The sequence below is a fragment of the Podarcis vaucheri genome (genome assembly GCF_965113315.1).
Source record: "Podarcis vaucheri genome assembly, chromosome: 9".
NCBI classification, from domain to species: Eukaryota; Metazoa; Chordata; class Lepidosauria; order Squamata; family Lacertidae; genus Podarcis; species Podarcis vaucheri.
In genome coordinates this window covers 2,099,264-2,124,413 of record NC_138767.1, presented here as the reverse complement: position 1 = coordinate 2,124,413, position 25,150 = coordinate 2,099,264, and the positions used below count along the sequence as shown (strand labels likewise).

At 45.9% G+C, this 25,150-nt stretch overlaps 2 protein-coding genes and 1 long non-coding RNA gene across 10 annotated transcripts in view; 2 read left to right on the top strand and 1 right to left on the bottom strand.

The window, feature by feature from the left end:
* The window catches only part of LOC309539891 (uncharacterized protein), a 108,346-nt gene that overhangs the window by 65,279 nt on the left and 17,917 nt on the right, over window positions 1-25,150 (top strand). The gene's annotated exons all lie outside the window — the stretch shown is intronic.
* Window positions 1-25,150, bottom strand: part of LOC309540165 — a 69,794-nt gene that overhangs the window by 26,841 nt on the left and 17,803 nt on the right. The window lies entirely within an intron of this gene.
* Window positions 3,550-25,116, top strand: LOC309539894 (uncharacterized protein). Its single transcript, XM_082236279.1, has 16 exons — window positions 3,550-4,855; window positions 6,034-6,095; window positions 6,693-6,734; window positions 7,464-8,044; window positions 9,149-9,205; window positions 9,496-9,644; window positions 10,344-10,405; window positions 10,996-11,037; window positions 11,772-12,001; window positions 12,538-12,594; window positions 12,885-13,057; window positions 13,568-13,629; window positions 19,860-19,901; window positions 22,480-22,826; window positions 23,974-24,720; window positions 24,908-25,116. Exons 1-16 carry the CDS (start codon window positions 3,755-3,757, stop codon window positions 24,979-24,981), a joined length of 3,828 nt encoding a protein of 1,275 aa, XP_082092405.1. The 5' UTR covers window positions 3,550-3,754; the 3' UTR covers window positions 24,982-25,116.

Below are 25,150 nucleotides of genomic sequence, written 5' to 3'. Positions count from 1 at the left end.
CAGAAGCACTTAGCTGCCTATTGCCCCCTCCTTCTGGTTCTGTCACGCAAGTCTAGAGATGCAAAGTTACGGGAGCTGTCAAAATTTGCCAAACTGTAACTTAATGTTTCATGAGCTTAAAGCAGGAAAGCTTTTTGCATAACGTGCAGTATAATAGCTTGCACATATTCTCAGATAACCTCAGCAGAAAATAATGTCATGAAGTACCAGCAGTAGATAGGTAGCCGTGTTGGTCTGCCATAGTCAAAATAAATTTTTTTTTTCAGTAGCACCTTAAAGACCAACTAAGTTAGTTCTTGGTATGAGCTTTCGTGTGCATGCACACTTCTTCAGATACACTGAAACAGAAGTTGCCAGATCCTTCTATATAGTGAGAAGGTGGGGAGGGGTGTTACTCAGAAGGGTGGTGGGAATGGGAGATAGGCAGATAGCTGAGATGAGCCTGTTGACGACTCTTAACGACTGTAATAGGTCTTGCAGGAAAAGGCAAGGGGTGAGAAGGTGAGAAATGGCTTAGTCATGTATAATGAGGTAAGAATCCAATGTCTCTGTTCAGACCAGGTCTCTCCATCGTTTTAAGTTTGGTAATGAGTTGCAATTCAGCAGTAACTCATTACCAAACTCATTACCAAACTCATTACCAAACTTAAAACAATGGAGAGACCTGGTCTGAACAGAGACATTGGATTCTTACCTCATTATACATGACTAAGCCATTTCTCACTTTCTCACCCCTTGCCTTTTCCTGTAAGACCTATTACAGTCGTTAAGAGTCGTCAACAGGCTCATCTCAGCTATCTGCCTATCTCCCATTCCCACCACCCTTCTGAGTAACACCCCTCCCCACCTTCTCACTATATAGAAGGATCTGGCAACTTCTGTTTCAGTGTATCTGAAGAAGTGTGCATGCACACGAAAGCTCATACCAAGAACTAACTTAGTTGGTCTTTAAGGTGCTACTGAAATTTTTTTTTTTATTTTGAAGTACCAGCAGTAACTCTGCATATGCAGTTAAACTTGGCCTCTTCAGATGTGCATCATTATACACAGGCATAAAATGTATGAAGTATTTATTAAGTTTGCACAAATAGAAATGGGTTTATCAACCTTTACATGTTTGTTCCTCGATTGTGTTGGTGTATTTTCCGATTCATCAGTTTGCGGAATTCACTAGATGCGGAAGCTGGAAGAATATTGTGTGTGAAGTAAACTGTTTTCTCATGGATTTTTATGGGCCTTCGCATTTCTGTTTAATGCCTGTTTGAAAACATTAACTGCTTGTAACATGCGCAGCAACTCTTATGGGGCTGAGGTGTCTTTGGCTCCCTCGAAATCTGTTGGGAGGGGGCCAGGCCTCCTGAATGTTGGGGTGGAGGAGGCAAAGCGCGAAGCCAAATGGGGTGCAGGCTCCTCCTGAGCGAGAGAGAGGAGGAATTGCTAGCCATTGAAGCCGCACTGTGCTGGGCTTCCCACTGGGCCCCTCCTGGTGACGCGACTTTGCATGTGTAATGCGTGTCACGTGCATGACCTCACATGAGCATGATGCGTTCTGAGCGCACAATGTCACACACACGCTAGGCCACCTCGATCTTGGGCACAAGTTGACACCTCTGGTGTGTAACACGTCCGGTCTAAGAAAGAAAAGCCCCCCCCTTTTGAGTTTTATTTATTAATGTTCTTATGTTACATTGGTAAACATCATATTACATTACAAGGCTCATTATAATATAATTATCTGCAAGTATACAAAGATTATATACCTAAAGAAAGAAAAAACAAGGACAAAATATTACAAAATCATATATGTACTAACACTTTGGACTTCCTATCTATCCTGTTGTATATTCCTTTTTTACAAATGAATGTAGTCTTATTATTGGATATTTCTTTACATTCTATCTAATACATTCCTATATCAATATGTACCCTTTGTCTTATTTCTCAACTCAGTCTCTCTCCAACGTCAATTGAATGCTAGCGTAGATAGCGAACCTTTACTGTATTTTTGAACATATATCTTATATCTATCCCACTTTTCCATAAATTTTTGTTTTAAATTGCCTCTCAGGCTATTTGTCAACTGCACAATTTTAGCAAATTCTTGTAGCTTTTTATGCCAATCCGTTATTGTTGGGACATTTTCTTCCTTCCACCCCTTTGCCACCAAAGTCCGAGCTGCAGCCGTTGCATATAAAAATACCTCCTGAAAGGCATTTGGGATGTCCCTGCCAACAATACTTAACAGAAATGCCTCTGGTCTTTTTAAAAAAGTTATTCCAAATATTTTTTTTAACTCATCATAAATTAAGAAAGAAAAGATTTTGGGACATATCAAGGCTAGAATCTCCTGATGGAAGGCTATGAAATTATATTAGATAACAGTGGTAGGTAAACCTTCAGAAGAATTTTCTAAAGACTGGTAAGTCACCAATATAGCAGGCTACTGAGACTGATGGTAGTTTGACAACTTACTTGATGGGGGTCCTGCCAGGGAAATGGACCAGGTGGTCTGTTAATGCACTTTACTTGCTGCTCTGTGATTTTCCCCTGCCCACATAGTATCTTTAAGCAATTTCTGTGTTGAAATTGTTGAAGCCATTTAGTTGGGAAATTGTATGTAGCTCTTGCCACAAAGTTTCAAACATCCTCTAGTTTTGTTACTTGATGAGGTCACATAAATAGTGGTTGTAGCACATCTTCATTGTCAAATACATTGTTTTATAGGACAATCCTTTACCTAATTACTTGGAAGTTGGAAGTTGGACGCAGGTGGCGCTGTGGGTAAAAGCCTCAGCACCTAGGGCTTGCCGATCGAAAGGTTGGCGGTTCGAATCCCTGCGGCGGGGTGCGCTCCCGTCGTTCGGTCCCAGCGCCTGCCAACCTAGCAGTTCGAAAGCACCTCCGGGTGCAAGTAGATAAATAGGGACCGCTTACCAGCGGGAAGGTAAACGGCGTTTCCGTGTGCGGCTCTGGTTCGCCAGAGCAGCGATGTCACGCTGGCCACGTGACCCGGAAGTGTCTTCGGACAGCGCTGGCCCACGGCCTCTTGAGTGAGATGGGCGCACAACCCTAGAGTCTGGCAAGACTGGCCCGTACAGGCAGGGGTACCTTTACCTTTACCTTTAAGTCACATTGAATTGAATGGAACCTGCTGTCTAGTAATAATAATAATAATTGAACTCTGCATATCGTTGTAGTGTAAATTATTATCTTATTTTTCTAACGGCTTAATTAAATTACACTTGATATGTGGCTAGAATGCATTAAAATCACATGGGTTTTCAATTGAAAGTGCTTGTTTGCATGGTTGGTTTAGAGTGGGATATAAAGCCTTTTAAATTCAAAAGTTGTAGTGCGTTGAAACACATATGAAATAACTTTCAGTTGACAAATGAGTAAAACCCCCAACCCCTTTGCTAAAACAATTTGTTATTGAGAAAAAAACGAAACGGTTGTGTTTTTCAAACAATTTACTTATAGGCAGTAGAACCATTTTAGAAAGTAGGTTAAAAATAAATGTAATCTAATTTTTGTGTGTTTAACTTTCAGCTTTGTGGTGTTCTTGGAAAATTTTGCACCTTTTGTGAATTCTCTGAACCTTGGCATTGCCGGCCCACTTCTGTTGGGCCCTCCTTCTCCTTTGCAGCTTGCTCAGATTAAGACACAGTTGGCTTTTTACCAGTTGAACTCGGTAGCTTCAACCCATTCTATAGCATCTTACGCTTTGTTAAATGAAGCATTTCTGAAAATTGCCATGTTTAACCCTAGAGGAAACATGCCTCCAAGGCCAAGGGGACCCAATGCACCTGGTCCAATGCCGCGTGGCCCTTTTCTGGGGCCAGGACCAGGACCTAGACCGGATGGTCTTCAAAGGCCACACCCGTCTGCTCCTCCCAGAATGCCTCAAAGGGTCATGGAACCAGAAATGAGGGCAAGATTCCCAATGCCAAATGTTCAGGTCACGCAACATGGAATGGATCCTAGATTAGAGCGGCACCAGAAGGAAGAGGGATGTGCTACTCACTTTCCGCTTGTAAGTAGTAGCCAGATCACTTCAGGAGAGTTTGCACAACAAGCCACACGTATCCAGAACCGTTTTACAACTGAGAATGCTTCCAGCATCTTAGCAAACTTTGGCTTATCTAATGAAGACTTGGAGGAACTTAGTCGGTATCCGGATGATCAGCTGACACCAGAAAACATGCCTTTAATTTTGAGGGACATCCGAATGCGCAAAGTGACTCATCAGTTACCAAGTTTACCTTTTCAGAGCAGAGAAAAGGAAATGTTTCACAGTGACGATGGTCGTGGTAGCATGGTGAAGTGCAAGGTAATTGACTACGGGCATAAAAGCAAATATAAATATACTGAAACTCTTCCTGAGGTCAAAGACTATAATTCTGATGCATCAACTGAGGGGAACATGAAAGGATTTCCAACACAGCAGACGACTCTCGTGTCTTCGGCGCCCTTTGGTGTAACCAGTAGTCAAATGAAGGCGGTAGAAGAGCTGTTACGAAAGATGGGATTCCAGAGAAGCACATCAAGTACGCAGTCCTTTCCCCCCATGGATGCTTCCAACAAGGGGCCAGGGCTAGGCCTCCCTCCAGCAGGAGCCGAGATACCACCTGGACCTGCCAGTGGCCAGAAGAAAATCCATGAGAAACCTCAGCATCCTATTGAGTCACCTTTTGTTGTGGTGAAAGCCTCTTGGCTTCCAGTTTTTTCACAGGCAGATGTCCAGAAGCTGAAGAGATTGCCAACTCCGTCGATGATGAATGATTACTATGCTGCATCTCCAAGAATATTTCCACATGTGTGTTCTCTGTGTAATGTAGAATGTGAACAGTTGAAGGTGAGTCACTCCCCCCCCCCCCGTTACATACATTTGTACACAATGTGTTCTATGTACTGGGTTTAATTGACTTCTGGATATCTGTAGATTTTATTCCCGTAAGATGTCCAACAATCAAGAAGCTTGGGAATAAATACTGCGTGTGTCTGATTTGCACAATGTGACTGGCTATTTCTGCAGGTTTCACCTGTAAAAGCTGCCTTATGATAGACAAGTTCTCAATTGACTTTGGATTCCCAGTTCCCTCTACTGCTTCCTCTGTTTATAATTAAACTTGCTCTAGTAGCTTCTGGGATCAAAGGAAGTTGGACTTAAAGTAGACAGTGGATTAAGGTTGCAGTCCAGTCAGAAACATTGGTAAAGAAAGCATTATAGCGTTAGAATGTAACATACGAATGATAGAAGACTCTGTCTTATCTGACTTTGAGCTGCTGTTGTCTGTTTGAATATTAAATGCATTGCACAGTATTGAACATTGTCCAGTGTTAAACTCATACACAGGGCTGAAGGGCAGGTGAGTGTGTTTCTACTCTGCTGTAGAAACTCAGATATATAAGCTAGGTGACAAATGGCTCCTTAAACCAAGGTGTCAGTTGCCAAAATGGAATGTCTAGTTGCCATTTGGGGGCCAGATGGATCTGAAGTCTTATTTTACTAATGATGGACTGACTGTGATTGATTCTCAGTTAAACATCCGGCTAGTTCAAGCGACAACCTTGAGCCAGGTTAAGAACTTTGACTATCACGATCCCAGGATCCCCAGGCATTCACCTCCGGGTTGTGGAGACGTCAGGCGCCATCCTGGCACCCAGGCATCTCCACTTGGTTGTAAGTGTCTGGTAGCCAGGTGCAAAATGTGCTTGGCCCCTGGCTAGTTTTGAGCACTGCCACGGACTCTCATGACCTTAAATGATGAGATTATGCAGTTTTATAGACAGAAGCCCCATCAATGGGTATTGGGCATATCACTAAGTGGAACTTATGTATATACCGTTATGTTGTTTTTTTTTTTAATAGTTGCTGCTCAGCAGCAGAGGAGGGCCCTTCTGTGGGTTTCTCAGAAGCATCTGGCTGACGGCCGCAGGAGACGGGATGCTGGACTAGGTGACGCTTTGTTCTCATCTATCAGCCGGGCTTTTTTGTGTTCTCATGCTGATTTCTTCCCTCCCTCCCTGTAGGGCTGGAATCTGCACGTGCGCACTGCTGCACACTCCGAGAAATGTGATGAGCTACGCCAGCGGTAAGGCCTTTCATTTTAACTTATTGGGAATAGATTGAGGATTTGAAATGGTTTGGAAATGACTGCCTGGACACCTCAGGGCTTTGCTAAAAGCAGTAGAGCCATTGCTTACATGCCTTGCCACAAACCTCAGCCAAGGAAGTTGTGGGAGCTCACCTTTGAAGGAACGGTGCCTGCTCTAGGTTCTGTTTTGCCTGAATTTGTATAAGTGGTCTGTAGGCTGATTATGGAGCTGAACCAGGGAAGAAGGCAGAAGCTCAGAGGCATCTCATCTTGCGTTCTGTGGCTTTTAGATGCCTGTGGAGCATGAGCAGAGTTTTACGAGGGGTGGCTTCAGGACAAACCAGTTCTTGGAGGAGCTGGGACCTGAATCTCATGCCAGGGAGCTTTTGGAATACTGGGTCAAAGAGTCAGGGAACCCTCATAGAATCACCTTTAAACATCCCCAGAAGATCAGTAGTAAGAGATCAATAATTTGGACAAAAGGGAGAGAAGTATTTGACAGTTTTAGAAACCTGCCTGAATGATAATGGAATGGAGTACGTGTACTGTGTCAAATGAATAACACAGCTGTTTTGTTGGCTTTTCTTGAAATAGGCATCCTGAGTGGAATCCAGAAGACTGCCCTTTGTTACAGAGGTAACCTTTCAATCTCAACATGAATACTCAGTAATGAGAATTGGGCTGCAGTAATCTCATCCCTGACGGTACCCCCCCCCCCACTTCACCCACGCCCGGAATATTTTCCACCCTAGGTTACTGGTTGTCACTAACCAGTATATGTAGGAGCTGCTTAACTCAGACCTAACATTGATTGGGCAGCGGGGGGGGGGGGGATTTTCACTCCGCTGGAACCCTTGTGTCTCCACACTCCCGTGGAGGCTTTTTGGGGCTGCGCCGAACTCTAGCGCTGCCCTCCAAGCCTCTCTGCCGGCTCCGTGTTGTGGACGACACTCAGCACACCGCCATTGTCCTCCGCAGCAGACCGGAAGTCAGGAGCTGCTCATCTCAGACTGCAGGCCCAAGTTCATTCTAAGGCTCCTGGGGCCAGCTGGCTGAGCAGCTGTGGTTTGCACTGCAGCTAAGCCACTAGCAGGCAGGTAGCCATTGCCAGTGCAGGTGGCAGCCATACTTTTCTGGTATGAAGCTGGGCATTCTGTTGCCAGCATCTGAGTTCCTTTAGTCATTGGATGCTGCAGGCCCATCAGCCGTATTCTGTAGACTTTTGATGCTTTTAGCTTCAGCCCCGAGAGTTCCTATTTCTATTTGATTTCAATTTGCAAAAATAACATCTTGGCAGATCCGATTTATGCTTTTACATTTGAAAAAGAGAAGTCTTTCAGATCCTGTTTTTTCTGCCTTTTGCAGACATGAAGGCGACAAGAAGGAAAAACATATTCCAATGCCATGCTCTACCAGTTCTAACCCAAACGCTTCAGAGCACTCAATATCTGGCCATGCCTCGAGTCAAATTCGGTCACGATCTAGGAGCTCTGGGCCCCACAGCAGAAAACAGTCACGATCTAGGAGTTCTGAACGTTGCAGGAGAAAACGGTCACGATCTAGGAGTTCTGAACGTTGCAGGAGAAAACGGTCACGATCTAGGAGTTCTGAACGTTGCAGGAGAAAACGGACACGATCTAGGAGTTCTGAACGTTGCAGGAGAAAGCGGTCACGATCTGGGACTTCTGAACGTTGCAGGAGAAAACGGTCACGATCTAGGAGCCCTGGGCCCCACAGCAGAAAACGGTCACGATCTAGGAGCCCTGGGCACCACAGCAGAAAACGGTCACGATCTAGGAGCCCTGGGCCCCACAGCAGAAAACGGTCACGATCTAGGAGCCGCAGACATAGGTCCAGGTCTTCAGAGCTACGAAACTCCCCCAGCTCAAGTTCTCAAACCTCGTCTAGCCAGAAGAGAGAACTGAGAAAATCAACTAAATCTCCAGGTAAGGTGGATGTTACAGATGCTTCAGTAACTGGCCTTCGGTTTTTTCTAAGCAGGATAATGTGTGTGATAATGGCAGGCGTGTTGCAGTGGATGTGGCTCAGTGAATAGTTTGTTCTGTTCTGGCGTTTTTTTCCTGGCTTTGTCATTGTGTCAATATAATGCCTGCCAAGGAGACCAAGCCTGTTCCTATATTGGATTGTGTGAGTGACTCTACAACCCATTTCAAAAGGGGATGTTGGTTGATCTCAGTCATTTCACTCCTCTGGAGTTTCCCCCACCCACTTTGTAGTTTTTACAGTTGCTTAGTACAATGACCTTCTTGCACTCATGCTATGCAGGATAGAACCTTGTTGCAAATTCACCTGTGACCGAGGATCAGGGGAGATATTCTGCTGCTTCCCTGCAGTATTGTTGCCAAAGGTAGACCTGAAGTTGTTGCAATAGAGCGTTGATGAACTGCAGGGGGGCGGGTATTGGTTCCTGTACGGATATCAGGGTGTTACTCGAGAGCAATCAGGCAAGTGCCTCCCTGGTCGGATGTAAAGCCTTGGTATTGGTGCCAAAAACCCTTCACCATGCAGAGCGCCACTATTCCATGGCTCGCTCATTCACTGGCAGAATCTGTGAGTGGGCAGTCCTTAAACCTTCCAGCAGAGCAGTCTCTTGACACCCAATCTGCGCCTCCCCTCTCAGCACAGAAGCCTACTGTGCAGAGAGGGCGTGGGTAACGGAGGATCTCTCTCCTCCCTGCTTTCGCCAGGCAAGGTGTCCTGGCACCGCCTCGCCTCCTCTGAGCCCTGAAGCTCCTCTACACTGGAGGCGTGGTTACTCTCCTCCGCTGAGGAGGTGCTGCTTCCCACGATCTTTGGGGGATCTCTGTAATCCATACGGCTTTTCCCCTCTCGCCCCTGAGCCAATGGCAGTTCCTTGACAGTTCCATTTTGTTCTTTTTATTTTGTATCTTTTGGGTTTTTCATCTTGTATTTTTATGTTGTGAACCACCCTGAGATGTATTGATGGAGGGCAGTATACCAATTTAATAAATGCTGCTAATAATAATAATAATAATAATGATCCACTTGCTTTTTCTCCCCCTCTTTAGCGTCATCTGCAGAAGCAGGAAGCTCCAAGAAACCTCCAGCCAAATCTGTTCTCCCAGGTCTGTGTCTGACACACTAACCACTACACCAGAGTGGCTCTTCATAATGGCCCGGGAGGATGGGAGGGGCTCAGCTGGAGCAGACCCTGATGCATTATTTGCTTACTGTCCCCTCTCTACTGGTCACCTCACTGTGTAGAGTAATTGATGGGAAATGATCATTTTGGGGGGTGGGAAGGGGATATCCAGTAGGAGCAAGCTCCAAGGTGGCCTTTGCCCTTGGCATCCTCTCTCCTGGAATTTAGTTGGCATCCATCTGTGTTGCATAACAGAATCATGCCTTCCTTCAGCAGGACCTATGGTACCTTCAGTCGCTTCGTTTATGCCTCCGTCTTCAGAATCTCCATCTCCGTCAATGATGAATGATTATCATGCTGTGTCACCAACAGTACTTCCACACGTGTGTTCTCTGTGTAAAATAGAATGTTCAAGTATGATGGTGAGTTCTTTGTTTTTGCAAAAAAAAAGTGCACACGGTTGTATTGAGCCCAGGATGAGTGTATTTTCCACTCTGGCTTTCAAGCAGATCTTACGCTATGAGGAGTGGTTGATGTTATCCTGGGGAAGTCAACATGGTGGCTTCCAAATGTTGTTGGACAGCATCACTGCAGCATATCTCCCCTCCCCTAATCCCCAAGGAGACATCTCTGCCACCTCAGGGCATCATGAATCCCCACGTCCAGAACGCCCATTTGACATTGGTGGGATTCAAACCTGACACCATGTCTGGAGACACTTGTCTTATCTAACTTTGAGCTGCTGTTGTCTATTTTAATATTAAATGCATTGCACAGTATTGAACATTGTCCAGTGTTAAACTCATACCCAGGGCTGAAGGGCAGGTGAGTGTGTTTCTACTCTGCTGTAGAAACTCAGATATATAACCTAGGTGACAAATGGCTTCTTAATCCAAGGTGTCAGTTGGCAAAAAACGTATATACCGTATATACCATTAGGGTTTTTGGTTTTTTTAATAGTTGCTTCTCAGCAGCAGAGGAGGGCCCTTCTGTGGGTTTCTCAGAAGCATCTGGCTGACGGCCGCAGGAGACGGGATGCTGGACTAGGTGACGCTTTGTTCTCATCTATCAGCCGGGCTTTTTTGTGTTCTCATGCTGATTTCTTCCCTCCCTCCCTGTAGGGCTGGAATCTGCACGTGCGCACTGCTGCACACTCCGAGAAATGTGATGAGCTACGCCAGCGGTAAGGCCTTTCATTTTAATTTATTGGGAATAGATTGAGGATTTGAAATGGTTTGGAAATGACTGCCTGGATAGCTCAGGGCTTTGCTAAAAGCAGTACAGCCGTTGCTTACATGCCTTGCCACAAACCTCAGCCAAGGAAGTTGTGGGAGCTCACCTTTGAAGGAACGGTGCCTGCTCTAGTTTCTGTTCTGCATGAATTTGTATAAGTGGTCTGTAGGCCGATTGTGGAGCTGAACCAGGGAAGAAGGCAGAAGCTCAGAAGCATCTCAGCTTGCGTTCTGTGGCTTTTAGATGCCTGTGGAGCATGAGCAGAGTTTTACGAGGGGTGGCTTCAGGACAAACCAGTTCTTGGAGGAGCTGGGACCTGAATCTCATGCCAGGGAGCTTTTGGAATACTGGGTCCAAGAGTCAGAATCCTCATGGAATCATCTTTAAATTTCCCCAGATCAGTAGTAAGAGATCAATAATTTGGACAAAAGAGAGAAATACTTGACAGTTTTAGAAACTTGCCTGAATGATAATGGAATGGAGTACATGTACTGTGTCAAATGAATAACACAGCTGTTTTGCTGGTTTTTCTTGAAACAGGTATCCTGACTGGAATCCAGAAGAATTTTCCTCGTTACAGAGGTAACCTTTTAATCTCAACATGAATATTCAGTAATGAAAATTCGGCTGCAGTAATCTCAATTCCCTGTTCTCCCCAATGGTATGGGTTTTCAGAGACATTTTGAGTGGAAAATTTGCATCAGGGCATTCTGCACTGGGACATTTTCTGATGCCCAGGAAAGTGATCTGTGATCTAATTCTGGTCTTTCATTGTATTTAATATAGAAAACTCAAAACTGCAAGTATCTGCAGTTGGCCCCGTTCATTCCTTCTTAGGAACCATGTAACAAAGAACACTTCTGCAGAAAAAGTAACCTAACCCCCCCCCCCCCCCAGATAATATTTTCCACCCCAGGTTACTGGTTGTCACTGACCCCGTACATGTAGGAGATGCTTAACTCAGACTGCAGGTCTTCATTCTAAGGCTCCAGGGGCCAGCTGGCTGAGCAGCTGTGGGTTGCACTGCAGCTAAGCCACTAGCAGGCAGGTAGCCATTGCCAGTGCAGGTGGCAGCCATAATTTTCTGGTATGAAGCTGGGCATTCTGTTCCCAGCATCTGAGTTCCTTTAGTCATTGGATGCTGCAGTCCCATCACCCGTATTCTGTAGGCTTTTGATGCTTTTACCTTTAACCCTGAGAGTTCTTACTTCTAGTTGATTTCTGTTTGCAAAAATAACATTTTGACAGATCTGATTTCTGCTTTTACATTTGAAAAAGAGAAGTCATTCAAATCCTGTTTTTTCTGCCTTTTGCAGAAATGAAGGTGACAAGAAGGAAAAACATATTCCAATGCCATGCTCTACCAGTTCTAACCCAAACACTTCAGAGCACTCAATATCTGACCATGCCTCGAGTCAGACTCGGTCACAATCTAGGAACTACAGACGTAGGTCCAGGTCTTCAGAGCGACCAAGCTCCCCCAGCTCAAGTTCTCAAAGCTCTTCTAGTCAGAAGAGAGAACTGGGGAAATCAACTGAATCTCCAGGTAAGATGGATGTTACAGATGCTTCATTAACTGGCCTTTGGTTTTTTGTAAGCAGGATTATGTTTGTGATAATGACAGGCGTGTTGCAGTGGCTTTGGCTCAGTGAATAGTTTGTTCTGTTCTGGGGTTTTTTCTCCTGGCTTTGTCATTGTGTCAATATGATGCTTACCAAGGAGATCAAGCTTGTTCCTATATAGGATTGTGTGAGTGACTCTGCAACCCATTTCAAAATAGGTTGTTGGTTGATCTCAGCCATTTCACTCCTCTGGAGTTTCCCCCACCCACTTGGTATTTTTTACAGTTGCTTAGTACAATGACCTTCTTGCACTCATGCTATGCAGGGTAGACCTTTGTTGCAAGAGGGGGTGGTATTTGTTTCATTTTGTTCTTGTTTCTATTTTGTATGTTTTGGGTTTTTAATCTTGTATTTTTATGTTGTGAACTGCCCTGAGATGGATGGATGGAGGGCGGTATACCAATTTAATACTATTGTTAATAATAATAATGAGCCGCTTGCTTTTTCTCCCCTTCTTTAGTGTCATCTGCAGAAGCAGGCAGCTCCAGAGAACCTCCAGCCAAATCTGGTCTCTCAGGTCTGTGTCTGACACTCTAAACACTACTCCACAGTATCTCTTCAGAATGGCCTTGGAGGATGGAAGGGGCTAAGCTGGAGAAGACCCTGGTGCATTATTTGCTTACTGTCCCCTCTCTACTGGGCACCTCACTGTGTATAGTAGTTGATGGGAAATGATCTTTTTGGGGGGCAGGAAGGGGATATCCAGTAGGAGCAAGCTCCGAGGTGGCCTTTGCCCTTGGCACCCTCTCTCCAGGAATTTCGTTGGCATCCGTCTGTGATTCATAACAGAATCATGCCTTTTTTCAGCAGGACCTATGGTACCTTCAGTGGCTCAACCCTCAACAACACCTGCGGCTTCGTTTATGCCTCCGTCTTCAGGATCTCCATCTCCGTCAATGATGAATGATTATCATGCTGTGTCGCCAACAGTACTTCCACACGTGTGTTCTCTGTGTAAAATAGAATGTTCAAGTATGATGGTGAGTTCTTTGTTTTTGCAGAAAAAAAGTGCACACGGTTGTATTGAGCCCAGGATGAGTGGATTTTCCACTCTGGCTTTCAAGAAGATCTTACGCTATGAGGACCATGGCACCCAGGCATCTCCACTTGGTTGTAAGTTTCTGATAGCGAAGTGCAGGATGTGCTTGGCACGTGGCTAGTTTTGAACACTGCCACAGACTCTCATGACCTTTAATGACCAGATTTGCAGTTTTATAGACGGAAGTCACATCAGTGGGTTTTGGGCATATCACTAAGTGGAACTTAGTGTTTTATTTTTTATAAAAAAATGAATATGCCGTGATTTTTTTTTTAAAAAATAGTTTCTGCTGGGAGAAGCAGCAGCAGAGGAGGGCCCTTCTGTGGGTTTCTCAGAATCATCTGGCTGACGGCCTCAGGAGACGGGTGCTGGACTAGGTGACGCTTTGTTCTCATCTATCAGCCGGGCTTTTTTATGTTCTCATGCTGATTTCTTCCCTCCCTCCTTGTAGGGCTGGAATCTGCACGTGGGCAGTATTGCACACTTCAAGAAATGTGATCAGCTACGCCTACAGTAAGGCCTTTCATTTTAATTTATTGGGAGTAGATTGAGGGTTTGAAATGGTTTGGAAATGACTGCCTGGATACCTCTGTCAGGATTCACAGAATGCTGTGTGAGATAGTAAGTCTGCAGGCTTGAGTTTGCTAGCTGATGCAACCAGCCTGCAATACTTTCTATGGAATTGCTGGGTCAGAATGACTCAGCAGTAATGTGCTGTCAGCTGACTGGCTGTCATCGGTTTAAAAGGGAAACCTGTCCAGCAGTAAGGTGGTGGTGTAGAGGTGTGTGGTCAGATAGAATTAGAGGTCTTCCTATTTGCCTTAAGGTGCAGCCAGGTACTCTGACTGACTGTATGAACTGCTCGTGTATTATAGCCTGTAAATATTTGTGTATATATATCTCACAATAAATTTACTGCACTGAAGCGCCACAACGAATTCGCGATAGGGTTATGGACCCAGCATGCTTCTGCTGTGCAAGAGTACAGGTAGCAGTTATCTAGCTGTGGGGAGCTGGAGGTGAGGTGCAGGTATGGAACAGTCCAGAGCTGGCATGTTGCTGGAGAAGCTGATGGCCACGAACTACAGCATCTGGTCGGTCCGCATGCAACACTTCCTCAAGCGTGAGCGCCTGTGGAAAGTGGTGGAAGCCCCCTGAGGAGGATGAGGACGATGATGAAAAGCTGGCAGAAGCAGAGGCCCAGCTAGAAAAGGATGAGAAAGCCTTGACTACAATCATCCTTAGATTGGACGACAGCCAGCTAGTCTACGTAACTGATAAGGTGATGGCAAGTGAGGCGTGGAATGTGCTCAAGGCTGTCCATGTGCGAGACAGCTGGCTCTCTGATAACCCTGACCAGGAGAATGTACCGGTGTTGGAAAAAAATGGGTGACTCTCTGGTAAACCACCTAAAATTCCTAACAGGCTGTTTCCAGGAGCTAGCCTTAAGAGGGAAGCCTTTGGGTGAAGAGAACAAAGTCTTTATGGTCCTGAGTTCCCTTGACAACAGCTATGATATGCTGGTAAATTCCCTCAAGTCGGTAGAGAATGATAAGCTGACTCTGGAATACGTTACTGGACAGTTGTATGCAGAGGAGGACATGCATGCAGAGTGAAAGACGACCTCAGCCCAGCTGTTGAAGCATCCCAGAGAGAACAACAGCCAGGAAGAGCAGAGGTGTCGGGAGCCGGAGAACAGTCAAGAGGAGCTGCTGCAGACCAGCTGGTGGTCAACAATGTAAAAAGGTGTTTTTGCTGCAAGTCCAGTGGACATCTGCTTCGGGACTGCCTGAGAAAACAACAAAAACAGCAGGAGGCAGCAGAGAGAATCTACCGCTTGGGTGTCTCCACATGGCCAAGAAAATGAAGAGCTGTGGTTCTGGACAGTGGAGCTTCTCAGACTTTTTGTAAAAGAAAAGCATTGCTGACTGATGCTAGGGCTTTGAACGAAAAGCATGTAAGTCTTGCTACAGGCCAGAAAGCTAATGTGATCTGTGTGGAGGAGATTGTGTTCCCATAGCTGAGACACACATTCAGGAACGGGTTGTGTGTGCCTAGTTTGCAAAACAATCTCCTCAGTATTCCGGACTTGGCGAAAGTAGGCTTTGAAGTAACCTTCGTGGGAGATGAGTTCCAGATAAAGCAAAATGGGGCAGTGTTGGCAAATGCTAACCTTAGAACTAATATGTATGTACTGCGGTGTGAGTCTAAGGTTGCGAATGTGCAAAATGTCCCAATCCACAATATGTGTATTCATCTCCTGCACAGGCATCTGGTTCATGCTAGCTTTAAGGTGCTGAACAAAACTTTGGAGTTGTGGGGGGGGATGAAAAACATTGAAAGTTGTGATAATTACTTAGACTGCAATATTTGCAAGAAGGTTAAAAGCAGGGCTTACCTAGTAGCAAGAGCAAGCCAGAGAGAAACCAAAAAACCACTGGAGTTTGTTCATGCTGATGTAGCTGGTCCTCTTCCACCAAGTGTCTCCCGTAACAAGTATTGTTTAATCCTAGTGGATGACTATTCTAGGGTCTGCTGGGTCTACCCACTAAAGCAAAAGTCTGAAGTTGCCCAAAAGGTGTGCTCTTTTCAGATGGGCAGGGGAGGAGAATTTATGGCTAGCTCCCTAAGAAACATATCCCAAGGGATTAAACATAGGCTTACCAATGTGGCAACTCCTCAGGAGAACAGAGTAGCAGAGCGTAGGGGAGGTGTCTTGAAGACACAAATGAAAGCATTGTTAGCAGATGCAAATCTTCTTAATATTGGGCTGAGAGTATTAAGACAGCCAATTATATTGGAAATGGTTTGTGGTCAAGGGTATTAGACGACATACCTTACAAGATTCTCTATAACAAAAGTCCCAGTTTGCAACATTTGAGAATTTTTGGGACAAAGGCATGGGTTGACATACCTGTAAAAAACCCCGAAGAAAAGGTGGAAAAAGGGCACAGCAGGTGTTATTTCTTGGGTATGAAAGCAGAACGAAAGCCTATAAGTTTGAAGACGATAAAAATCTTTTGAGTTCTAGTCGGTCAGCCAGCTTTAATGAGCAGAGAAATTGGCCCAAGATACATGCAAACCAACTGCCAGAAAAGGTTTTACTGCCGAGCATACCTGATAAGGGAGTTGAAACAAAGCTAAGAATTGGTAGCATTCCCAGGGAAATTGAAAGGGAGCAGGTAGAGACTGAGCATTTTTCTCCAGCTACTCGCATGGAGCAGGGGGAAGAAGAAAGTGCAACCAGGACAGGAGGAGGTAAATCTCCAGAGTCAATCCACCCCAAAAGCAGTCCTGAAGGTAACCTGGGGGGGGGGGAGATTAATGACCCAAGGAGGTCTGAAAGAAGTAATAAAGGTCAACTTCTGGTCCGTTATGAGTTCCCAGTCACCATAAACCAGGTTTATGTAACTGAGCCAGAAAACTTTGAAGTGCAAGAGTTACCTACTCTAGAGAAAGAGGTGTGGTTAAAGGCAATGCAGGCAGAGTATAACTCTCTGCTGAACAGCCTAGGACCCTCGTACCCACGGGACTGCCTCTCCCGGTATGCCCCACAGAGAGCCTCAAGGTCCATAAATAGCAACACACTAGTGGTCCCAGGCCCTAAGGAAGTTAGATTAGCCTCAACCAGAGCCAGGGCCTTTTCAACACTGGCTCCGGCCTGGTGGAACACTCTGCCTCATGAGACCAGGGCCCTGCAGGATCTGATTTCTTTCCGCAGGGCCTGTAAGACAGAGTTGTTCTGCCTGGCCTTTGGCTTGGAGCCAATTTGATTCCCTCCCCCTATTTCTTTTTCCTTTCTCCTCCTGTGATGAGGCTTCATTTTAATATTTTATTGTTTCAATATTTTAATGTATTTTAATCTTGTTTTTAAGTTGTATTCATTCAACTTGTTTTTATTATTGCTTGTTAGTCGCCCTGAGCCCAGTCTTGGCTGGGGAGGGCGGGGTATAAATAAAAATTATTATTATTAAACAATGTGTTTGTACCTACAGAATTGCGTGAAGGTAAAAAGCCCATAAGCTGTAAGTTTTTAAAGTGAAAAAGCTGGCTGATGGTAGTTGTCAAAGGAAAGTCAGGTTTGATCGCAAGGGGCTTTACACAAAGGAAAAGGATACATTATGATGAAATGTTTCTCCTAACAGCAAAGGCTGAAACAGTAAAATAAGTTTTAGCAATGTCAAGTCTGAGGGGGTTGAAAGTTAATCATTTTGATGTTGCCTCAGCATATTTAAATGCTCCTATTGACACCAAGGTGTACTGACCGCAAATAGCAGGTTATGAGCTGGAAAAAGACAGCATGGTGTTAAAGCTGCAAAGGGCACTATATGGTTTACACCAAAGTGCACATCTATGTCATGAATGCATAGACGCAGCTTTGAAAAAGATGGGATTCAAACAAAGCCTGGCTGATTCCTGTTTATATATAGCAATGGTGCAAGGAAGCATTTGTTATTTACTTTTGTATGTTGACAAGATCTAATAACAACTGCACAAAAGCAAATGTCTTGGTTTATGATCAACCGAGGTAACAAATACACACTGAAGTATTTGGGTGAGATTCAAAATTACTTAGGAGTAGCGATTCAGAGAAATGAAGAGGGCGTCAACTCTCTAAATCAAAAAGACAAGGTCAAAAAGTTACTGAAGACATATGGAATGGAGAAGGCAAATGAGGTTGACACTCCCATAACTAAACAGTACAAAAATGAACCAGAAGGAAGGACAAAAATGTGAGAGTGCAATAGCGTTTCATTCTTTGTTAGGTTCTCTGTTATATTTAAGTTGCTGGATGAGACTTGACATAACATTGGTAGTGCACATGTTAAGCCAAAGAAGTGGAGACCCGGCTCAGAGAGATTGGGTAACACTTAAAAGAATCCTAAGGTATCTGAAAGGCACAAAAGATTACAAACTGGTACTGAATACAGGATATGATCAGCAAGTGTATACATATGCTGATGCCAGCTGGGGAGAAAGAGAAAATGGAAAGTCTATCACTAGTTATGCTATATATATTGGAAATGCCCTGGTTCAGTGGAAATACCAGAAACAAACATTGTTGCCACAAGTACTTGTGAAGCAGAGTACTCTGCCATAAGCGAATGTGTGTCACAAATAGAGTGCTTTGCTTGCCTAACAAAAGAACCAGGAATACCTCCTGAAATGCCAATCACTGTGCTCAGTGATAACATGGCAGCACAACAGCTTGCCAACCAACAGAACTTTAAGAGCAAAAGTAAACATATTGCGATAAGATATGGCAATGTAAAAATGCTTTGGAAAGAAAAGTACAGCATTGTAACAGAAGATGTAACGTGGCAGATTTATATACAAAATGTTTGGATGCTCCTAAATTTCGGGACTTAAGAGAATTGTTAGGTCTCAAGCCTTTGACTTAAGGAGGAGTGTTGGGATTAACAGAATGCTGTGTGAGATAGTAAGTCTGCAGGCTTGAGTTTGCTAGCTTAAGCAACTGGCTGATGCAATCTGCCTGCAACACTTTCTATGGAAGTGCTGGGTCAGAATGACTGAGCAGTAATGTGCTGTCAGTTGATTGGCTGTCATCGGTTTAAAAGGGAAACCTGTCCAGCAGCAAGGTGGTGGTGTAGAGAAGTGTGGTCAGAAAGAGTTAGAGGTCTTCCTGTTTGCTTTAAGGTGCAGCCAGATACTCTGTTTGACTGTATGAACTGCTTTTGTATTATAGCCTGTAGATATTTGTATATATATGTTGTTGTTTAGTCGTGTCTGACTCTTCGTGACCCCATGGACCAGAGCACGCCAGACACTCCTGTCTTCCACTGCCTCCTGCAGTTTGGTCAAACTCATGCTGGTAGCTTCGAGAACACTGTCCCACCATCTCGTGCTCTGTTATCCCCTTCTCCTTGTGCCCTCCATCTTTCCCAACATCAGGGTCTTTTCCACGGACTCGACTCTTCTCATGAGTTGGCCCAAAGTATTGGAGCCTCAGCTTCACGATCTGTCCTTCCAGTGAGCACTCAGGGCTGATTTCCTTCAGAATGGATAGGTTTGATCTTCTTGCAGTCCATGGGACTCTCAAGAGTCTCCTCCAGCACCAGAATTCAAAAGCATCCATTCTTCAGCGATCAGCCTTTTTTATGGTCCAGCTTTCACTTCCATACATCTTATATACATATATATATCTCACAATAAATATACTGCACTGAAGAACCTGGAGCTCTGAGCATTTCTGCTACAGCGCTACGAAGAATTTGCGGCAACCTCGGGGCTTTGCTAAAAGCAGCAGAGTCATTGCTTATATACCTTGCCATAAACCTTAGCCAAGGAAGTTGTGGGAGCTCACCTTTGAAGGAACGGTGCCTGCTCTAGGTTGTGTTTTGTCTGAATTTGTATAAGTGGTCTGTAGACCGATTATGGAGCTGAAACAGGGAAGAAGGCAGAAGCTCAGAGGCATCTCATCTTGCGTTCTGTGGCTTTTAGATGCCTGTGGAGCATGAGCAGAGTTTTACGAGGGGTGGCTTCAGGACAAACCAGTTCTTGGTGGAGCTGGGACCTGAATCTCATGCCAGGGAGCTTTTGGAATACTGGGTCAAAGAGTCAGGGAATCCTCATGGAATCACCTTTAAATTTCCCCAGAAGATCAGTAGTAAGAGATCAATAATTTGGACAAAAGAGAGAGAAATAATTGACAGTTTTAGAAACTTGCCTGAATGATAATGGAATGAATAACACAGCTGTTTTGCTGGCTTTTCTTGAAACAGGTATCCTGACTGGAATCCAGAAGAATTTTCTTCGTTACAGAGGTAACCTTTTAATCTCAACATGAATATTCAGTAATGAGAATTAGGCTGCAGTAATCTCAATTCCCTGTTCTCCCCAATGGTGTGGGTTTTCAGAGACATTTTGAGTGGAAAATTTGTGTGAGGGCATTCTGCACTGGGACATTTTCTGATGCCCAGGAAAGTGATCTATGATCTAATTCTGGTCTTTCATTGTATTTAATAGAGAAGACTGAAAACTGTAAAATTGTTAAGTTATCTGCAGTTGACCACTGTTCATTGCTGCTTAGGAACTATAACAAAAAACACTTCTGCAGAAAAAGTAACCTGTCAGATGCTGCTGGTGGTTGCTCGCGAGTAACCAGGCAGGACTCCAAACCTGTCTTTTACAGGTTTTATTGTGCAAACTATTTACAGTGCAGATCTCCAAAGTTCATGTCCATCTTAGTCACTTACAGAATCTGGGAGTGGCCGCTTCCGGCTTCTCCCCCAACATAAGAACTTTGACACCCCAAGCCCCCCCTCCCCTCCTTGCGTTTCACCCTTCTGTGCAAGCTGGGCGGCGGAAGTGGCATGCGTCCCTCCTGGCAAGCTTGGCGAGTTGAGGCGCTGGGGCTCTCCGCAGCATCCTTGAGCCCATTCCTCACTTGACTGGCCCCTTCCCTCTCTTCTCCACTGGAGGTGTGGCTTTTCCCACTACTGGAAGAGGAACTGCTTCTCAGGAGTTTTGGAAGCTCGCTGTATTCCAACGCCCCCCTGCCTCCCTCCCTTGTTCTGATAGCAGTCCCCTGACATCCACCCCCCTTCAAAACCTCCCGCCCTGTTGGTGGGGTCCAGAGCTGCTTCCCACTCACTGGTGTCGCCAGGAGGGGGGGTGGGAACCTGAGGAAGGAATCGCCGTTCTCCTCTGTGGAGTCAAAAACTGCCCCCCCGACAATTCCGGCTCTGGCGGGAAGTCCCCAGAAGGTTCCTCCTCATCAGAGACCTCGGCAATTTCGTCCTCTATTTCCTCCCCAGGAATCCCTCAAAGTCCCCCTCATTCTCTGTGGGTCCAAACACTTCTCCAAATAACAACTTTGGGGGTTTGGGCTTGTGCAGTAAGAGAGCGTGGAACTCCTCTACAAGATACTCCTCGGTCACGCGCCCTGCCGGAATCCACACGTTTTCCGAACTAGGAGCCCCCTCCCAGACAACTAAGTACTCTAGTTGATGTCCGTTCCACCCGGAGTCAAGTGTCTCTGTCACTTCATTACAGACTTCCCTTCTACGTTTGGCGAGGTGGGCATCCCCTGTTCTCTCCCCGGGAAGCTGTGGCCCTCCCTGTAAGGCGACAGCAGAGACCTGTGAAACTCTGGATGTATCCTCATGTTATCCAGCAACTTCAGCCTGAATGCTATTGGGTTGACCTGCTGTGTCACCTCAAAGGGACCAACCCTCCTAGGCTGCAGTTTCTTGCACCCCCCTCTCAGGGGCAGCCCCTGAGTATGACAACCACACCTTGTCCCCCACCCTGATAACCTCCCCTGGTCTCTTATGTTTGTCTGCCGCCTTCTTGTAGGCCTCCTTGGCTCTTTCCAGAGTCATCTAGAGCTGTTGGTGTATGGCCTCCATCTCTTCTGCGAAATGTTTTGTGGCTGGTACACTCCATTCCTCCTCCTTCTGCCCTGGAAAGGCCCTGGGATGACACCTGTAATTGGCAAGAAAGGGACTCATCCCTGTGGACACGTGTTCAGCATTATTGTACACAAACTGCCAGTGCTAGCTTCTCCACCCAATTGTTCTGCCGCTGATTGACGTAGCAGTGCAAGTACTGATGCAAAATGGCATTTGCTCTCTCTGCCTGTCCATTAGTCTGTGGGTGCCAGGCTGTGGAACTTTGACACCCCAAGCCTCCGCCTCCACTCCTTGCATTTCACCGCTCTGCACAAGCTGGGCGATGGAAGTGGCGTGCGTCTCTCCTGGCCAGCCCGGCAAGGTGAGGCGCTGGGGCTCTCTGCAGCATCCTCGAGCCCTTTCCTCACTTGGCTGGCCTCTTCCCTCACTTCTCCACTGGAGATGTGGCTTTTCTCACTGCTGGAAGAGGAACTGCTCCTCAGGAATTTCGGAAGCTTTCTGTATTCCAACGGGCCACCCTGCCTCCCTCCCCTGTTCCAATGTAAGTCCCCTGACAGTAACCCCCCGGGATAATATCCCCCCCTCCCAGGTTACTGGTTGTCACTGAGCAGTAAATGTAGGAGCTGCTTAACTCAGACTGCAGGTCTTCATTCTAAGGCTCCAGGTGCCAGCTGGCTGAGCAGCTGTGGGTTGCACTGCAGCTAAGCCACTAGCAGGCAGGTAGCCATTGCCAGTGCAGGTGGCAGCCATAATTTTCTGGTATGAAGCTGGGCATTCTGTTCCCAGCATTTGTGTTCTTTAAGTTATTGGATGCTGCAGTCCCATCAGCTGTATTTTGTAGGCTTTTGATGCTTTTAGTTTCAACCCTGAGAATTCCTACTTCTAGTTGATTTCCGTTTGCAAAAATAACATTTTGACAGATCTGACTTTTCCTTTTACATTTGGAAAAGAGAAGTCATTCAAATCCTGTTTTTTCTGCCTTTTGCAGAAATGAAGGAGAGAAGAAGGAAAAACATATTCCAATGCCATGCTCTACCAGTTCTAACCCGAACACTTCACAACACTCAATCCCTGGCCATGCCTCGAGTCAGACTCGGTCACGATCTAGGAGCCCTAGGCCCCACAGCAGAAAACGGTCACGATCTAGGAGCCCTGGGCCCTACAGCAGAAAACGGTCACGATCTAGGAGCCCTGGGCCCCACAGCAGAAAACGGTCACGATCTAGGAGCCGCAGACATAGGTCCAGGTCTGCAGAGCGACCAAGCCGCCCCAGCTCGAGTTCTCAAACCTCTTCTAGGCAGAAGAGAGAACTGGGAAAATCAACTAGATCTCCAGGTAAGGTGGATGTTACAGATGCTTCAGTACAGTGGTGCCTTGCAAGACGAAATTAATCCGTTCCACGAGTCTCTTCGTCTAGCAGTTTTTTTGTCTTGCGAAGCAACCCTATTAGCGGATTAGCGCTATTAGCGGTTTAGCGGCTATTAAAGGCTTAGCGGCTATTAAAGGCTTAGCGGATTAGCGGCTAAAAGGCTATTAGCGGATTAGCGGCTTAGAAAAAGGGGTGGGGAGCGAAAAAAAATCGGAACACTCACAAGACGTTTTCGTCTTGCGAAGCAAGCCCATAGGGAAAATCGTCTTGCGAAGCAGCTCAAAACCCTTTTGTCTAGCGGGTTTTCCGTCTTGCGGGGCACCACTGTAACTGGTCTTCGTTTTTTTCTAAGCAGGATTATGTGTGTGATATTGGCAGGCGTGTTGCAGTGGCTGTGGCTCAGTGAATAGTTTGTTCTGTTCTGGGGGTTTTTTCCTGGCTTTGTCATTGTGTCAATATAATGCCTGCCAAGGAAACCAAGCCTGTTCCTATATTGGATTGTGTGAGTGACTCTGCAACCCATTTCAAAAGGGGATGTTAGTTGATCTCAGCCATTTCACTCCTCTGGAGTTTCCCCCACCCACTTTGTAATTTTTACAGTTGCTTAGTACAATGACCTTCTTGCACTCACGCTATGCAGGGTAGAACCTTGTTGCAAATTCAGCAGTGACCAAGGATCAGGGGAGATATTCTGCTGCTTCCCTGCAGTATTGTTGCCAAAAGTAGACCTGAAGTTGTTGCAATAGAGTGTTGATGTACTGCGGGGGGGGGGGGAGTTATTGGTTCCATTTTGTATCTTTTGGGTTTTTTAATTTTGTATTTTTATGTCGTGAACTGCCCTGAGATGGATGGATGGAGGGCGGTTTCGCCGCATGCACAGATGCTCAAAATGATGTCGCTTATGCGCGGAAGCGCCAAATCGCGACCCGCGCACGTGCGGACGCAGGTTGCATTCGCTTCAGGATGCAAACAGGGCTCAGGAACAGATCCTGTTTGCATCCAGAGGTAGCACTGTATACCAATTTAATAAATATTACTATTAATAATAATAATAATAATAATAATAATAATAATAATAATAATGAGCCACTTGCTTTTTCTCCCCCTCTTTAGCATCGTCTGCAGAAGCAGGAAGCTCCAGGAAACCTCCAGCCAAATCTGATGTGGTAGAACAACCACCCAAGAAGTCGGAGCATCCACTGCAGACAAATCCTTGCCACCAGGAGCCGCCCAAGAAGGAGGCCGCCATGCGGGAACAAGGAGACCAGCAACCTCCATCCAAATCTGATGTGGCAAAACAACCACCCAACAAGTCAGAGCATCCACTGCTGACAAATCCCGGCCATCAGGAGCTGTCCAAGAAGGAGGCCGCAACGCAGGAACAAGCAGACCGGCAACCTCCAGCCAAATCTGATGTGGCAGAACAACTACCCAACAAGTCAGACCATCCGCTGCAGACAAACCCTGGCTATCAGGAGCTGCCCAAGAATGAGGCAGCAACGCAGGGACAAGGAGACCGCCAACGTGAAGATCAGTCGCGCTTCTCATTGACACCATTTGTAGAACAAAGTGTCATGCAGGCCCTGTCACTGCTGCAGTCTGGAGGCACAGTGGGTGCTGGACTCACCCAAGGAACAAGCTTGCCCCCACTTCCTGCTTTGCAGATCGAAGCAGCATCCCTATCCCTTGTCTCCATGATGCAGCTGGTTGCAACACAGGTGTTGCAAGCTGCCTTAAGTGTGCAGGAAAGCCCAAGTGTGGCTGGCCCAAGCCCCCAGTTAAGTATTCCTGCAGGAAGCGAAGAAAAGAAGCAGGAGAGCAGTCAGGAAGTGGTGCCAGGAGTCGTTCCTCCTTGCTCAGGTGAGGAGTTGTCGGGAAGGGGGCTGAGGGTGGGTCTGGCTGTAGAGGGAGGTTGTTCTGTGTTAGAGATATCCGTCCAGACTTGCATTGGTGATATAATGCACAGTCCCTGCTCAGGTTCAGGACTGTCCTGAGATCCAGCCGGCTTCTCTGGTAGTGGTGAACACATCTGTGCTGTTGCTTCTAGGGTGCAGGGATGTTTTCTGCAATCCGTTGGTCCGGTCGACTGGTTCCTTTTGTGGCATACCGAATACACAATGATATGTGATTTTTACTGCTTTGTGGCTACATTTCTATCCTCCGATGAGAGAATGTGGCATACATGATTCTTCCCCTCCTCATTTCACCCCACAACAACCCTGAGAGCCAGTGTGGTGTAGTGGTTAAGACCAGTGGACTCATAATCTGGTGAATCGGGTTCGATCCCTTC

Excerpts from the sequence above, each read along its gene's own strand:
- LOC309539894 (XM_082236279.1), top strand. The coding sequence starts at position 3,755 with ATGTTTAACCCTAGAGGAAACATGCCTCCAAGGCCAAGGGGACCCAAT. Across the intron at positions 6,735-7,463 it reads GACTGCCCTTTGTTACAGAG|ACATGAAGGCGACAAGAAGG; the intron begins GTAACCTTTCAA and ends TGCCTTTTGCAG. Across the intron at positions 9,206-9,495 it reads AGCCAAATCTGTTCTCCCAG|CAGGACCTATGGTACCTTCA; the intron begins GTCTGTGTCTGA and ends GCCTTCCTTCAG.